This window comes from Elgaria multicarinata, chromosome 5 (assembly GCF_023053635.1).
Source record: "Elgaria multicarinata webbii isolate HBS135686 ecotype San Diego chromosome 5, rElgMul1.1.pri, whole genome shotgun sequence".
Taxonomy (NCBI): domain Eukaryota; kingdom Metazoa; phylum Chordata; class Lepidosauria; order Squamata; family Anguidae; genus Elgaria; species Elgaria multicarinata.
In genome coordinates, this window is record NC_086175.1 from 20,678,595 (window position 1) to 20,695,739 (window position 17,145).

Below are 17,145 nucleotides of genomic sequence, written 5' to 3' on the forward strand. Positions count from 1 at the left end.
CTATTGTTTAGTCCTATGCAAATGTATGCAGATTTAACTTATGAACTAATCAATTTATCAATTAAGACTTATACATTGAATTAACTAAGATTTTTAGAATCAGGCGATAACCCCAGCATTTTCCAAGCCAAACCAACCTCCCCGTACATGAACAGGATGCATAATAAAGTTAGCACCCGCTCAAAGTAAGGGCTTCAACATTAAAAAGCGCATGCAGAGCAAAATAGTACATTAGAAGAGCCAAAGACAGCTGCAAGATTAAACATGTCTTACCATTCAGTGATACTTCCGCTTTTCCTTACAAATGAAACTGGGACCAATATTTGGCCACACCTTGATACATCTAATTTATAGGGCAGGGTGGGCAACCTGGCATAACCACCAACCACCTTGTTGGTGTCAAGGTCAAGAAGCTGGCTCCAATGGCAACACAATAGGGGTGCAGAGAGGCAGGACACTAACATTCCCTAATAAGTCCTACCCTCTCCTCATGCAACCTGTTCTACTATGGATCCTATTGCCTCTCGCTCTCCAAAACCTGCCAGGCTCTACCCGTGATTTGTCAAGACACCAACCTAGATCCAACTGTAAACCATCATATTCTGCCCTAGCTCCATAGATTCTGGCCTCTAACTTCTCTCTGCCCCTGCCTAGGCAGGGCTTGGGGCACTGTGTATATCTCTATCCTATCTATCTATCTATCTATCTATCTATCTATCTATCTATCTATCTATCTATCATCTATCTATCTATCTATCTATCTATCTATCTATCTGAGATGTTACACAATGACTAGGAGGACATTATGCTGCCCACCTCATGTGATGACTTATCAAAAGTCATCATGTTCGTTAATGCAACCAAGCTGATAGCTTCGTCAGATGAGTGTTTTATCGCACGCTCGCGACTCGCCACTCGCAGATCTTTGTGGGTCATTTTGATGACGCAGTGATCCTCCTGTGCATCTCACACTCTATTTCCCAGTTTTAGCATCGCAAATGAATCCACAGAAAAGCCCATTTTAAAAAAATAAGACCGCATTTCTTGCCATGTGCAGGAAAGTTGTGCTAGAAAATGCCCACTAGAGGACGCTGTTCCTTTTGATCTGTATGGGCCAAGTAGTCTCTGTTCTCTTTCCCCATGTAATTTCAGCTCGTTCCCAACATGGAAGCTGGAAGCAAGAGTGATGGAACGCGACAGTAAGGAATTGCAATTTCCCCCCATCTGAATGTAAGTAATTAAAAATGATTGGGGGGGGGGGTTCAGAAGTGATAAAAAGGGTAAACATTTGTCAGTGTAAGCAAAAGCAGACGTGGAGTAACCATAAGTCATTTCAGCTCAGCCTTAGAAAACAGATTTCAGAAGGATAATTTCAGCCAAGCAATCCGTCCAACCCACAACAGCTTTCCCCTGCCCCCCTACATTGAAACCCCAATGGCAGTTCCACAGCTGCCAGTCAGAGAGTAAGCCAAGAAGGCAGCAACAGGCCCTCGTGCCAACATGGAAAGCTACATACTAGAATTTGGCACCTGGATGCTGCAGCTGCCAAACACAGCCCATCTGGGTAAAAGGGAGCTAGCTGAGGGGCCAAAGGAAAACCAAGCCCAGAAGGAGAGTGCAAGAGGAAAAGGGATGCTGGGGTGGGGGAGGAGAATAAAGGGAGAAGAGAAACGTAATGAACTTGGTGACATTTATATAACATACGTTGGGAACAGAGGACCATACATAAACGTGAACCTAGAATGGGGCTCTGCAGAGAAGAGTAACCTTGATTCTCAATAACTGGGGTCACTTGGTCCAACAGGGTAAAGGGGGCAGTTCAGTAAGGTTACCCCAACAGTGTCCCAGATTGCAACCCTGTACTTTTCCCCATAAGTTGCCATTCCTATTCAGAATTGTAATGCCCTGCACCTAGGGACACAGCTGTGGCTGAGGGCAAAACCTGCCCTTCGTGACTCAGCTGCACATTGACTGGGTTGCTATGGGGTCTGCAATGCACAGATACCCACTGCTCTTCCCAAGGGGTCCTTGCAATACAAACTATGCCTGCCTACACACACACACAGAGAGAGAGAGAGAGAGAGAGAGAGAGAGATCGAGATCCTATGTTCCTTCTTATTGTTAGCGTAAAGAATGCTCTAGGTATATTTTTAGTACGCTGCACCCTGCTGTTCTTTCTCCATTAAAGGATGCTTACTGCACATTAGTCACTGCTTTGGAATGACACACTACATCCATAATTCTGGAGGCAGCACAATTCTAGTTTTGAGTAGATGCAGCTTTGCCAGTCCAATTCAAAAGCAGCACTGAAGAGGCAGGAGCCATTAACAAAGAAGGAGACAGATCAACATCTAAAGGAAAACAAACCTGGCAATGGCAGCAGCTCCATCGCTCTAATTTGATCCCCAAGAGGACTCATACACAGAACTGAGGAGGCTCAATGACAGTCCAGATCTACTGAAAGCTCTTTGATACAGGCACAGTGCCACTGCACACAGTTGCCAAGTCTGAGATGATCTGCCCATATTAAAGCTCCTGATAATATCAAGTCATAGCAGGACAAACAGATAATCCTGCGGCCATTATTGGGGGGAGGACAATTGTCCACAGCTAAGGAAAAAACGAGATAAAACATTCTTTCATTGACTCAAGTACTAGTGCCTCTAGTGGCACGGACCTTGCAGCCCAGTAAGATTTGTCTTTTGGCCAAGTGAAACATTCACTCATTCTTTTCGGCGACACTACATGGATGTACGAAGGAGAGGGGGTAGATGAAAGGGTGATGAACTAGTACCCTGCCTGCTGCTCCCTCCCTCCCCTCCAGCCCCCTTCACCTGTCCCTCCCCCCATTTGACATGGCAAACACACACCTATAGCAGCAAATCTCTTCTTTCCTGCTCATACTGCTTTGAAGTAGAGCAGCTACACCTTGGGTTCTCAAGTAGAACTTTGCAAATTGAGTCTCCCCAAGGACCAAAAAAAAAAAAGGGGGGGGGAATGTCTGGTTTTTCTCATATCCACTTAAATGTGTTCTTGGAAGCCTATGAACAGCTGGTACTCTTTGATGCGGATTCAACTGAATTTTTATTTGTCCGTATCCTGACAGTCGGCACATTGTCATTACAGCATCAAAAGCACCTTAGGCAACACTTCAGCAGTTTCAGGCACCCGCAGCCATCTGACGTCCCGTCGCCATTTGCCATGCTCCAAACTACTGAAGGATGAAAGGACCCAACAGCAAACCCTGACACTTCACTTCCGTGTGTCAGTAGCCACTTGCCTTTGTTTTGGACGCTGTCGGCATGCATGGCCAAACACAGTGGCAATCTCTGCAAGTGTTGAAGCCGCAAGGTTGGATGCTTAGGTGCCATCAAAGTCAAATCACACCTCGGTGGCTTCAAAGGGTTTAAACAGTCTTAAGGATAGAAGCCAATGTAAACACGGGGCAGGCTGAGATTGCTTATCCACGTGGAGCTTCACAGAGCAGACTTCCCATTTAAAATGGGGGGCCCCACCACTACATGTGTAGCTTTAGCATGGCCAGGTTCTATGAAATTTTGGGTGCTGCCATGGCCTTTTTGCACTAGAGTTATATTAGCGGGGATACTGATTTAAACAGAAAGCCCTGCCACTCCGAATGCCACACGGGTATTATTATTATTATTATTATTATTATTTATTTATATAGCACCATCAGTGTACATGGTGCTGTACAGAGTAAAACAGTAAATAGCAAGACCCTGCCGCATAGGCTTACAATCTAATAAAATCATAGTAAAACAATAAGGAGGGGAAGAGAATGCAAACAAGTACAGGGTAGGGTAAGCAGGCACAGGGTAGGGTAAAACTAACAGTAGAAAGTAACAGTAGAAGTCTGCACAACATCAAATTGGGTACCCAGTTGGAGGCTGTCGCAGGAACATGTTGGAACAGAGAATGAGACAGTAAGTGGAATTTGGGGGGGGATTTGAACCACACCACTTGAGGGTGCAGGTGGAGGAATTGCAGGTTTAAATGCTTTCCCCACCTAGAAAACGTAAACAAAGAACTCCATGCATGTAGAAAATCAGCACACCTTAGAGAAAGGTGTAAGAGAAATTATGATAGGAATGGAGCTTTTTTACCCGGCAGAGTACTTTAAAATATACCACATATGAACATAAGTAATGCCATGCTGAGTCAGACCAAAGGCTATTAAGTCCAGTATTCTGTTTCCATAGTAGCAACCATATATCCATGGGAAGCTTACAAGCAGGCATGAATACAGTACTCCCCTCTGCTCATGTTCCTCACCAACTGGTATTCAGAAGCATGATGACTCTGATACTGGCGGTAATATACAGCTGTCAGGACTAGTAGCCATTGATAGCCTTAACTTCCAAGAATTTGTATAACTCGTTTTTAAACCCATCCAAGCTGACAGCTATTACTGTATATTGTGGTAGCAAATTCCATAGTTTAACTTTATGCTGCACCCGTCCCCGCAATTTTAAGTGATACAGTACAGAATTCGATTACCTTAGTAATTACTAAAACAGCTTTCACTCTTTGGCTTAAGTGGTCGTGCCACTGAGTGCAAATTCTACTAATTTTCAAAATCTACTCTACTGTAGAGTAAACTGGCGCTGTTCTTCACAGTTCCATAATATTCTAGCTGCCTAACTCAGCGTGCCTAACTCATTACGATAACTGAATTATTATCAGCATACAATGAAAGCATACAAATCATAGGGGAATTATTTCTTATTCCACGGAAGTTCATTTTTAAAAGGGGGCATTTGATTGAACCATATATTAGACGAAAAACCACCTTCCTTGGAAAAAGGATCATAACAAGAGGTCTGTCGCTCACTCACGCTCTTAAGGGAAGTTGACAATAATAGATGTTTAGCTTCATCCTGACTGTGATAGCACAGCACTGCAGGTTCACAACCTTCCTTGCTCATACTGTTCTCTGTAGCTGAGCAAAATTTTGTAAATGCAAACACCGTTTTTAAATATGTCTTTTTGTACTTATACTTGCTTTATAGTCTGTTATTTTTAGTGTGGAGTGCTGCAAGACAATTATTTTGTTAACTGGTTTAACCATCCCACTGGCAACAAGGGAGAGGGTCTTTTCAGTGGTGGCCCCCCAATTATGGAATGATCTCCCCGATGAGGCTCACCTGGCGCCAACATTGTTATCTTTTCGGCACCAGGTTAAGACCTTTCTCTTCTCCCAGGCATTTAACAACATATGCTGAGTTTTCTTGTTTTCAACAGACCCCATAATAGTAGTTTTTATAAAGATACTGTTGTTTCTATGCTTTTTATGTTTTTAAACTTTGTATATTTGTTTTTAATGTTTACTGTTTTAATGTTTTTAACTTTTGTAAACTGCCCAGAGAGCTTCGGCTATGGGGTGGTATATAAATGCAATAAATAAATAAATAAATAAATAAAACTATCTCAAAGTTAAGGGCTTTACTGGCATGATTAAAACCAGACAAACCCAAACTCTTAGATGAAGTGCAAACATAGGGACTGAAGCCACTGTCTACCTGTGATGCAAGTTCTATCCAGCTGTTCAGTGCAATGGCTACTGAATGGGCGTAGATTAAGGGGCAGGACTAGCCCTTCCTGATATACATACAGCCAGTATCTACAGATACTGGATGGGTTTATGAATGTGCTCGAATTGGACGGCAGTGGTTTTGCCAAATTAGGTCTGCAGAACCTGCTACCCTCCAAGATGAACTTAAGCCCAACCATCCACCCAGTTGTTTGACAAACCCCACAATATCAACATTATTATATAATGCACAATAAAATACTTCATACCTGGAGTTGAAAAAACGAAAAGTGTTAACTGCTGACCTGGCACAGCCCCACATGCTCTCTCTGGAAATTGAACACAGACAATTAGGAATTTTAAGATACCCCAAAGAACTGCAGAGGGGTATATAGACAACAGGGAGGGAAATGTACAGCAAAAACAACAACAAGCACACAGCCTCGCATCTAAGATGTTGCATTCTTCCAACTGGAAAATCACCTATGCTAGCATTTCAACACCTTTGAGTGCAATCGAACATCAATCGAGTCCGTCATTGGAAAATATAAACAGGTTTACCATGCAATCTTATGCATGTCTACCCAGAAGTAAGTGACACTTAGGCCATAGCTAGGCGGGGCTTTATCCCGGGGCAAACCCCGGGATTGTCCCTGTGCATCCACATGACGCACAGGGGATCCTGGGATCAGGGAAGGATGATCCCTCCCTTGCCCCAGGATATAGGCACCCCGGTTTTTCCGCAGTCCCGGACTGAGCCCAAAACCACGGAATGTGGTTTTGGGCTCAGGAGCGCTGTGCCCATCGGGGGTAGGGTGGGGGGAGAGGGGAAAACAATTTAAATTTAAAAAATAACCTACCTTTTGCGCACAAGCATTCGTGCGCTGCTGGTCCTTTTAAAAAAAAATGGTGGGCACGACGCCTCTCCTGCTGAGGTCATCGCGTGTAAGCGGAGGAGAGATCTCGCGTTAAACACAAAGTGAGATCTTCCCTCTTTTGTCGCAGGATAAAAGGTAGGTCTAGCTAAGGCCTTAGTGCCATTCTATACCCATTCCAGTGGAAATGTTTGAAATTCAATCAATAAGGGCGTCCTGTGGCCTTCCGCCCTCTTGTATGGTGCACCATAGCATTCCGCCACTGGACGGAACAGAAGGCTGGTGCATGTTCAGTTTCAGCACTCGTGTTCAGTTTCACACCCTCCCTCTCTAACCCAAAGCTCCAGTGAGGAAAATTATGGGTGAGGACCTGGGTTGAAGAGCAAATGGTTGGAGGCCAAGCAACAGGAAGCAGGTAGTGACCAGCATGCCACTGTGCATTTGTGCTAAGGGGGTATTCTGGGAGTGGACTGTAACTTAGGTTTTAAATGTTATTTCTAGATTTAACAGAGTTTATGCAGAAATCAACAGATTCAGAATTTTAGCAGCTCTGAGGAAAAGGCAGCAATAATAATGTTTTATAAATGCAATAATAATAATAATAATAATAATAATAATAATAATAATAATAAATTAACATTTAAGTGAAATCCCTGCCCATATCTAGACTGTGTTTGCTGTTTTGGCACACTAATGAAAATATTAGCAAATATTTTAATTTAGAACTTAAATGTAGTGAATTCATGAAAAATAAAAATACTGTAGTGTGCTAAACATTTCAACCATTGTTATTTTAGCACCATGCTGTTATATTAACTATATAATGATCTTTTGTCTTAATTTACAGTAGATGAAACATCCCCGCAAGAACTCTGGTCAGCTACGTTGTGGCTGCAAGAAGTGGTTCATTCAATGACTTAAATAAATAGTTACACTACTTTAAAAAAAATAACTCACAGACCCTCACTCCTACCTGCTGGTAATACTCCGTGAAACAACCACGGGGCCAAAAAATATCTGAACAGTCATTTTACTACACTGGAAACTTTGAGGATGGCCTGGGAATCCTTAATGCCCCATGAATTTGAATGCATTGAAAAATTAATTTTCCAAAACCTATTAGAGATTCAGAACCTCAACCCTATGCAAGCTCACTTGGGAATCAATGGAGAAGTTCATGAAAACAATGGTTGGGGGAAGGTTTAACACCCCTCCTCCTGAAGCACCGCAGACCTGATCTGAATCAGGGCTGCGCATGCTTGCAGGAGAGTAGGAAAAGCTAGCACACAAAGTTCCACTATTCCCGCTTTTTTGGAAGTTTAGCTTTGCTCTAAGGCTTGTTCATGTAACACTAAACCATAATATAATGTTAGTTGAAGTGCAGCTATTCTGAGACACAACAGGCAGGCTTCGCTGATAACAGATAATGGCCCCGTTCAGACAACACGCTAAACCATGCTGCTTAACCACAAAGTGGTTAATGGAATGCATTAAGGTTAATGTATTCCATTAACCATTTCGTGGTTAAGCAGCGTGGTTTAGCGTGTTGTCTGAACGAGGCCAACGCGTGTCTGCACTGGAGGAGTGAGGCGGTGTGTGGGTGTGTGATGACAAATCATTGAATGATCCACGAACACTAGTTGCAGAGTTGCAGCAGAATTACCCACCCCAATGGAGGCTGGTAAGAAGGAGGGAAGTCAGAGGTGTGATTCATGCAGGAATGTAAAGAGTAGTAAATTTGGACTCCCAGGAAACTTTAATCATTGAAGGTATTTCTTGTTTGGGGTCATTTTTTGTAAATAAACAATATGAATAGAATTGGGCTGCATTGTTGTGTTCCAGTTATCGTTGATATACAGGAAAGGGGAATGACTAAGGGTGCCCTGTTCATTCATTCATAAGAAATGAAAAATTGAACTCAATGGGCCCTATTTGCTCCAAATTCATTTGTTACAAAACAAATGCTACCAATAACTAACAGAGGTTCATTTTCATTACACTATTCATTGAAATTTGCCACCCATTGGGGGGAGGCTTAAATTTTTCAGTGACAGAATTTTTTTTTATGCCACTGTTTCCTCCCATAATGCCCTGGAATGACATAGTGTCCAGAGGAACAGGAGGAAATAAAATGGCAGCTGCCAAAATCAGTTCTGCTGCTATCACCACAGCAAGCAGCAAAAAGTAAAAAAGCAAATCCAATGTAAGCAACAAAATGAATGAATAATGAAATAAATGAGTTATGAATGCAATTTTAACAAGCAAGTAGTAAATTTGATGAGGTCTTCAATAGTGAAAAAAATGAATGTAATTTTGAAACAAACAATTTGTTTTTGCACACCTCTAGGAATAGCCAAGTTATGCAAGGCCAAACCCTAAAGGAGTTTCTGCTCAAGCTGTACTCATATGGAACTGGATAGTGCTCACTCTTAGCAGACGTTGTGTAGTTGTCTTCTATTTTCAACAGAAAAGCTCTCTTCTATTTTTTAAACTGTCATTGCTAAAATTTAAAAGCGGAATATATATATATATATATATATATATATACTGCATAAGATGGGGTCAAACTGGTGAAGCTAAAGAGGATTGACCTTGTGAAGTGACTGGGCGGGAGATTGCCAGGAAACTCTCTGGAAAAAGTGGGGCATAAGTATAAATATTAAAAAAATAAATACCAAAGGCACAGAAACACAAACAAAAGTTGACTTGAGAAGCAAGAAAGGGAAGCACACTCTATAATCTTACCAACTGTTAGCGCAGTTTAGTCACACTGATTTCACTGACAGAGTTAAGCACATACTTAATTCCCCATCAAAACTAATGCAATGGGAAAGTGGCTTAATTGTGCCCATGATCTCTCTCTCTCTCTCTCTCTCTCTCTCTCTCTGGAAAAGTAGGGGAGCCCTTGAAATTAGGGGTGTGCACGGACCCCCCGCTCCGCTTCACTTGCAGATCCGCCATTTTCCGGATCGGGCCGCTCCGCCCCGCCCCCGCTCCGCCCACTTCCGCTCCGCTCCGCCCGGAGCTCCGGATCCGGATCCGGAGCTCCGTTTCCCCCCCCCATAGGCTTGCATTGAAAGCTAAAAAATTATACAACTTTTTTTCTGTTCAAGTTAGAAACCTCATGTTTGGCACCATGACACCTCATGGGGATATACACACGCATGCCAAGTTTCAAAGCAATCCCATCATCCCCTGATTTTTGGGGAATTTTTGAAAATCGGGCACCCCACACACAACATCCCTGCGAGGTGGGCAGGGGAGGAGGGAGGGAAGGCAGGCAGGCATGCAGCTGGCATTTCTGGGGGCATAAGGAAGTGAGCCAAGGATAAGCCAGTAATGCATACAAAATGGAATAAATCAATCAATAAACAAAGGAGGGGTGGAATTAAAAGCAGCAGTGTTGCTCAAATAAACAGCAAGAAGAATTTTTTTAAAAAGGCTATATCTGTCTTTTACCAGCAATAGGGGGACGTGCCCGGGGGAGGGGGAAGTAGCTGCCAGTTCAAGACACTGACAGCCACCAACAGCTCTGAGAAGAAGTAAAACGCTCACTTCGACTCATAACAGGCATTGCTCCACCACTGAAAAGTGACCATTCACTTCAACTCATGATAGGCATTGCTCCACCGTTTTACTCTCTTTGGAAGGCTCTAATGGCTTTCCAGTGCAGGAGAGAGTGGGGGCACGTCCACGATGAGATGCCCTAGGGGAGCTCATCCCCTTGCACCACATCGATTCAGTTGTTCACCAAGGTTAGGGTGGGGAGCAGTGCTGTGTTTCTATCTCTTATTCTTGGCTTAGTATATGATTTCAGGTTGTGTTTGTGCATTTGGTGGGGCTACTGTGTTAAAAAACACGGGGAAAAGCCCGTTCAGATGAAGAAAGAGAAGTTTCCCAGAATCCCAAGTTACCTGTTTTGCCTATGCCCTCCTCCAACTTTGGGATCATCATGACCGGGAGCTGACTCTGCCCCTCAGCCCTTTGAAAAAGGTATTTTTCTCGCCGATTTTTTAAAAACTTCTAGCCCGCGACCCGTACGATGCAGAAAATTGAGAGTGGTCTCAAAATGACCCCCATCCACGACTCTCTGTGCACAAGAATTTTCAGAATGATAGCTTAACCCCCCCCCCAGTTATCCCCGATTCTTTCCCTCAATGCAATCCTATGGGCGAAAAGCCGAAAACGCAGTTTGAGTCGCGCGGTTGACCCGATTTTCACAAAAATATAGCCCGCAACCCGTATGATGCAGAAAGTTGAGAGTGGTCTCAAAATGACCCCCATCCACGACTCTCTGTGCACAAGAATTTTCAGAATGATAGCTTAAACCCCCCCCCCCAGTTATCCCCGATTCTTTCCCTCAATGCAATCCTATGGGCGAAAAGCCGAAAACGCAGTTTGAGCCGCGCGGTTGACCCGATTTTCACAAAAATATAGCCCGCGACCCGTACGATGCAGAGAGGTGAGAGTGGTCTCAAAATGACCCCCATCCACGACTCTCTGTGCACAAGAATTTTCAGAATGATAGCTTCAAAAACAACGTAGTTATGCGCGATTATTTGCCGCAATGCAATCCTATGGCGAAATGTTTTCAAGATGGCGACCGGAGCGCTCCGCCTGAACTCGGAGCTCCGAAAAATGGGCGCTTCTCTTCGCCTTGCTTCTAGGGGGTCCACGGTCCGCTCCTACTCCGCCTCTGGGTAAGGCGGAGCAGGCCAATCCGCTACTGCTTCTACCCTCCTAATCGGAGCGGAGCACATCCCTACTTGAAATTCACTTTTACCACCTCCTGATTCCCCCCACTTTTAGTCAAATCACGTCCCCACCAGCTTCAAAAAATCTAAGCTAAAGGCCCATCGCAAAAAGCAAGGGGGCAGCACCCCCATAAAGTTTGTAATTCAAAAACTGATTTTATCATCTCTGCGAATTCCATAATTGGCCTATTTGCGTCCTTCCATCTTGAAGCTGTTTCCATCTTAGTTAGCTTGAAGATGAAAAACGCAAGTTCTAAATCTTCATCAGATCTCTTAAATATCTCAACAAAAGCACTGAAGATGGATGATCTATTATTGTTTTAAAGTTCTGCCATAACCGTCTTGCCAGGTTGATCCTTCTCTCTTCCTTATCTTCTCAACTTTCATTTATAAGTTCTACAAATTTAAGGGTATCATCCAGGCACCATCACAAGACATATTCTGGCAGATCCTGGAGTCAAAGTGCCCTGGGAGGACACATCTCTGGTGCCTGTCCTGGCCTCTATTTTTAAAAATGTAAATGTATTTTTTACCTTTTCTCCTACCCACCCCCCGCATTCTGGTACTGAGTGGCTTCCAGCCATCATCTTGACTTTACCGCCTCCAAACCCGTCAGAAAAACATGTCCACTATGTGTGTGTGTGGTACGGCTGCCACTCAAAAACATGGCAACCACCACTCCAATAGACTTAAGTGAAATAACCTCCGGGGGACAAATCCCAGCTGTGCTAGAAGCTAATAAATGCTGGAGCATCAGGGGAGTTAATTAAAAGGTCATTTAAAAACAACAACAACACTAAAGGGTCCCCAGAATAGGCTTCAGTGGTAGGTGTTAGAGTACCCTTTAGCCAGATGGACTGAGTAAAAGACTGCAGTGGGGAATTGAATTTTGCCTGTAGATTGTACAGGGAAACACTTAGAAAAAGACATTATGGCATGTATATGGTTCAAGCATCATTTAAAAAAAAACCTTTGGCCATTCAGTCATTCCTTCATCCTACACAGCTGACCACAGGAACCAGACAAATACCTGCTTTCATTTAATGGCAATTTCACCTGCCTGAGTTTATCCTGAAAACATCACTAAGGAAATACAACAGCCAAAACGTTTTCAATTCTAAGGTTCCTTTCCTAGCAAACAAGCATGCAGTGTTTTTATAAGCTTGTAATGAAGCAAAACATCTCTCCGTGCTTGTCTTGAATGTTTATATGAAAAGGGTACAGTATACGGATTCTGAGATTAAAAACCTGTTCCACTAAAATAACCCGTTACCGATGCAATCGTATAATTTGTACAGGACAGCAAGGTGTTAATGTAGATTTTCAGCCTGCCTGAGGGCCGTTTCGCACCTTACACAGAGGGCATGCCCATCATGTCATTCTGACAAATGCAATTGTACTTATAATTGACATGTTGAAGTCTACAGTCAGGGCCGGTGCCAGGCTATTTTGCGCCCTAGGCAAGGTGAGCTGCTTTCACACACACCCCGCCACCCCCCAGCATACCTCCCCACCCCCACCGTAACCCTCCACCCCAAGTAGGCAGAGACAGGCGGGGATGGAGGCTGAGTTACCTTTCCCTCGCCCGAAGTCAGAACGTGCGTCCCGGCTTGGCTTCGGCTGGGCAGGATGCTGTGGTGGGGCAGGCGGGTCCACATTCTGACGTCCGGCGTGCCCGGACGCCAGAACGTGGAGCCACCCGTTTGCCCCCCCCCCCAGCCAAAAGCCAAGCCAGGACGCTGCTGGGGTGGGGAACGGACGGCTCCATGTTCTGACTGTCGGAAGTCAGAACGTGGAGCCATCCGTTCGCCTCCCACCCAGCGTCATGGCTTGGCTTTGGCTGGGCAGGCGCCCAGCTGAAGCTAGGCCAGGGATGCTGGGGTGGGGGGCAGAAGGACGGCTTCAGAAGGGAGCACCCGGAAGCTGCCCTCGCTTGGCCAGAGCAGCTCTGGGAGGGTGACTTCCGAGCGCGGCGTTCGGCGCCCCCCTTACCTTGGCGCTCTAGGCAGCTGCCTGACTGGCCTCTATGGCAGCGCTGGCCCTGTCTACAGTTAAAACGTCTTACGTATGCACCTACAAATTATGTATGAAGTGGCTTTTGTACCGGGAATTTGTGGGAAGGGAGCAATATAAGGGCCTGCTCAGTTATGTATGGTGCTCCAGGTGCTGCTTCAAAGGGGAGAAATGCTGTTCAACCAAGGGTGAGCTATTCCACTTGCTCCCCCCCCCCCCACCTGGGGACTTTAAAAGCAAGGCTGGAGCTGAAGTCTGGGAGGTGCTGCTTCAGGGGGGAGAAACATTCCAACCAAGTTATTCTTCCCCCCTTATCTGCTCTGTTTTGCTGCAAACTTGTATTTTGTATACTTTTGAATATTATTGTGATATTGTTGATTAGCATATTGTTGTAGTTTTAAGTTTTGTAAACCACCCAGAGAGCTTCCGCTATTGGGCGGTATAAAAATTTAATAAATGAAATGAAATGTATGCATGCTTCCATCACTTGATGACTGCGATCATTTTCACTATAGATCAAACATTATAGTACGAAATGTCCATCACCAAAAGCACCATGCTTTTTAATGGAGTCAGTTCAGAAATCAACAGTGTGGGCTAGCAAAGGCCAGTTCATATGTTACCTCTGTGGTGTGGGGGCTGCTGCAATGTGGCTCCTTTCTTCCCTCAGTGCTCAGGTGATGTAGGAACCTTGTGTTATCAGAGTACAGCATTATTGCCTTCAAGAAGGGGAAAGGTGCTCCATCAGTGACTCCTCCCACAAGTCTGTGGGGCTCCTACATTGCCTAAGCCATGAGGGAAGGAGCCACCACGTAGCAGCATGCATCCATGGCAATGCAGGAGTAGGCCCCAATACTGAATAGAAGTAATGAGAAATTAAGCGATATGCAAGTATGAACGGCCTTGACTAAAATAAGCCTGCCTATCATCAGCTCAGCCTGTAATTACTGAAAGACCAACAGGAAAGATCTAAAAGGTTTCTGAAGAATGATTGTGTTGTGGCTCCTCAGCATTTATTTAATTTATTTTATTTACAATATTTATATTCCACTCCATGTCCAAGGATTTCGGGGTGGTGAACAAATAGAGATAAAAAATTAAAAACACATTAAAAACAAATTTTTAAAACAAATGGCAAATAAAACCATGGCTGGAAGGAAAGCCTGCCCTGAGTGGGCTATACGAATTCTTTCAGAATCCGGACTTCAGGCAAAGATTTTTTTAGGCTCTTGGCATCCTGGTTCTTGTTAGAGCAAGTAACTAGAATAGAAAGACTAGCAGGGCTGGGTCAAAGGAACCAAATCGAAACGTAAGTGCAATCTTTCAGGTCACAAGACAAGCTAGGTCAGAACCATATTATCTAGATCCATATTAGTCTGCTTTCATGCCCATTTTCAGCACTTTGGTTGCCCTGCTGATGGAAGAGGGTGATTTCTTCATTCTTCTGAACTTCTCTCTGTTTTTTGATACCATTGACCATGATATCCTTCTAGATAAGCGTTCTGGGTTAGGGAATATGAATTTTAGTAGTAGTTCCACTCCCAAAGGCCAAGTCCAGAAGGTGATGTTATGAGACTACTGCTTAGTCCCATGGTATGGGTTCCCACATTTATGCTATAGGGCCCCATAAGGTTCTATCTCATGTTTTTAACATCTACAGGAAATCTTTGAGTGAGGTCATCTGGAGGCTGATGACTCCCAAGTCTATTTTTCTTTTCATCAGTTTTAGGTGAAGCAATACAGATAGTAAACTGGTGGTAAATCTTACTATGAGTTTCCAGTTTGCCTCACTCAAAGATTTCCTGGTTGAAGGCAGAAGCTCTGTCAAAATAGAGGTATTATTTGCAGGTGCTTTGTCTGACCATGGAGGATAAGAAGTTCATCCCTCTGAAAGATCAGATTCACAGTCTGCGGACACTGATAGATCTTGCATTTGTTTATTTATTTAACAATACCTATGAATCACTTATATTAGATGGAATTTCCAAGACATATACAAAATAATAGTACAAGATCATAATTAAATACTATATATTATTGTATATACATAAGAGAAGCCTGTTTTCCTGGGAATGCTTGTTGAAGAAAGTATGTTTTCAGTAGGGGCCAAAACACCAGAAGGGTAGTGGTGGGAGTTCAAGAGAGTGGATGCTATGATACTAAAGGCCCTGATCTGAGCTCTCATGGACCAGGTATTTCCTGATAAGTGCAGCAACTGAACAGGAAGTTGGGAATCATGCTGTCTTTGCCATAGTATTATCACTGGAGTTCAAGAGGCCTCCATGGCATGTGTGGCCTCTCACCATCTCTCTCCAGGGAGGCTTGCCTGGCAAAAACCTTTGGATTTGCCTAGGATTTTTATTATCTAATGTAAAGTAGTTGTAGGTTCTGTTTTCATCTGTTCCCCTGAATCCTACGGCTGCTTGTTTATTGTGGATGCTGTCTGCTGCTTTATCTATTTTGATTATTGTTGGTTTTATGTTTATTGTTATTATATTTCTTATTTTTTTATCAGCTTGTTGTGAGCCGCCCTGAAAGTTTTATGGAAGTTGTGAAATTATTTAAAGTAAATACATTTAATTAAATAACTAATAAATAAATAAAGAGACATTGCTACTTTAGCAATGGCAAAGAACCTTTCATAGAGCATGAGAAGAGAGGTGGTCAACTTCTTTAAAGCTTCCAGCTTACAAAACGTCCCAGCTGCTCATCTGTCATGCTGTTCATAAACACAACACAGTTGGGTCAGCTCCTCTAGCTTTTTGAAGTTGTTCTCTCTATGTACTACAATCATATAAATGTGACATACAACATTACTGTAAAAAAGAAAGGAAAAGAAAAAGCTCCTTGCCAATCTCAGAGACTTTGAAGGAAAGCAAGAGGAGATAGAGATACGTAACGTTCATTTCGGTTAGCGTATTTTGAAACTCACAAGATCACTGCAGAAGCTGGAATTTGCCATTCAGGAGGTGGACCACCACGACCTACACAAGCTACAGATGGCACACATTAAAGCTGTCAAGTACCCAGGTTACAAAAGCATGAATTATCATGGTCTCCTGGTTTGCATCCGAATGAGTGTACACTGATCTTCTGTAAGTTGGAGAATTCCATGTGTAGCAACAGATTCTAAAACGTGCAATTCATGTTGGTGGGCTGTGTAGGCTAGACTTGCATTAGACACAGGTTATGAATAATTCTGATGAGCTAAAAACAAACCTTGGCCCGACACCATTCTATATCGCCTCCCAACAATCAATGATTCACACCCTTGAATTAAATACAAGTGCCTAATGCTTTACAAGTGACCTTGTCCTGAAAAGCAGCAGTGTCACCCCAGTCTAATTCCAAATCATTATTTGGAACACCTAGTGCCCATTACAGGACAAAGGAATGGGCACTGGGTGTTAAATCAGCTCTTCACCTACCACCTTCAATAAATGAACACTGTGGCAAAATCAACTCCTTACAGCTGCTGACATGCAGAGCAATGGCTTGTTTTCTCAACCACACTGTCCTGTCAACTGGACTGAGCTCTGTACTGGAAAAAAAATTCTTCAATGTAAGAGTACTTTCTACAGCAGCCTCGTCACTAGTAAAGGAGAACAGAGGGACTTCTGCCATAACAAGTAGGTATGAAAGTACTTCATCTTTTCTATTCATTTAGATTAATTATACTGCAGTATAAAACTGCAGGTCTTCCACTTTATGGAAAACAGTAGTGAGGGTGGATGGTTGCAGTTGCATGCCAACATAGCTGAGTCTGTATATACCATGTAGAGCCAGTGCGATATAATGGCTAGAGTGTCGGACTGAAAGGCCACAGCTAGATCTAGGGTTTATCCTGGGATCATCCAGGGTTCGCCGCTGCACTGGATCCCCTGTGTGTCACCTAGATGAACAGGTTTGACCCCTGGACGATCCAGGGATAAACCTTAGGTCTAGCTGTGGC

General features: G+C 43.6%; 1 protein-coding gene across 4 annotated transcripts in view; it reads right to left on the minus strand.

Annotated features, from left to right (window-relative positions):
• The window catches only part of KLF12 (KLF transcription factor 12), a 248,058-nt gene that overhangs the window by 65,475 nt on the left and 165,438 nt on the right, over positions 1-17,145 (minus strand). For 3 of the 4 annotated variants that reach the window (XM_063126022.1, XM_063126020.1, XM_063126023.1), the window contains one exon: positions 5,821-5,880. The exons of the other annotated variant lie outside the window; for it this stretch is intronic. In XM_063126022.1, the coding sequence (XP_062982092.1) occupies positions 5,821-5,880 (60 nt within the window). The remainder of the gene's footprint in view (positions 1-5,820; positions 5,881-17,145) is intronic. 4 annotated transcript variants of the gene reach the window in all.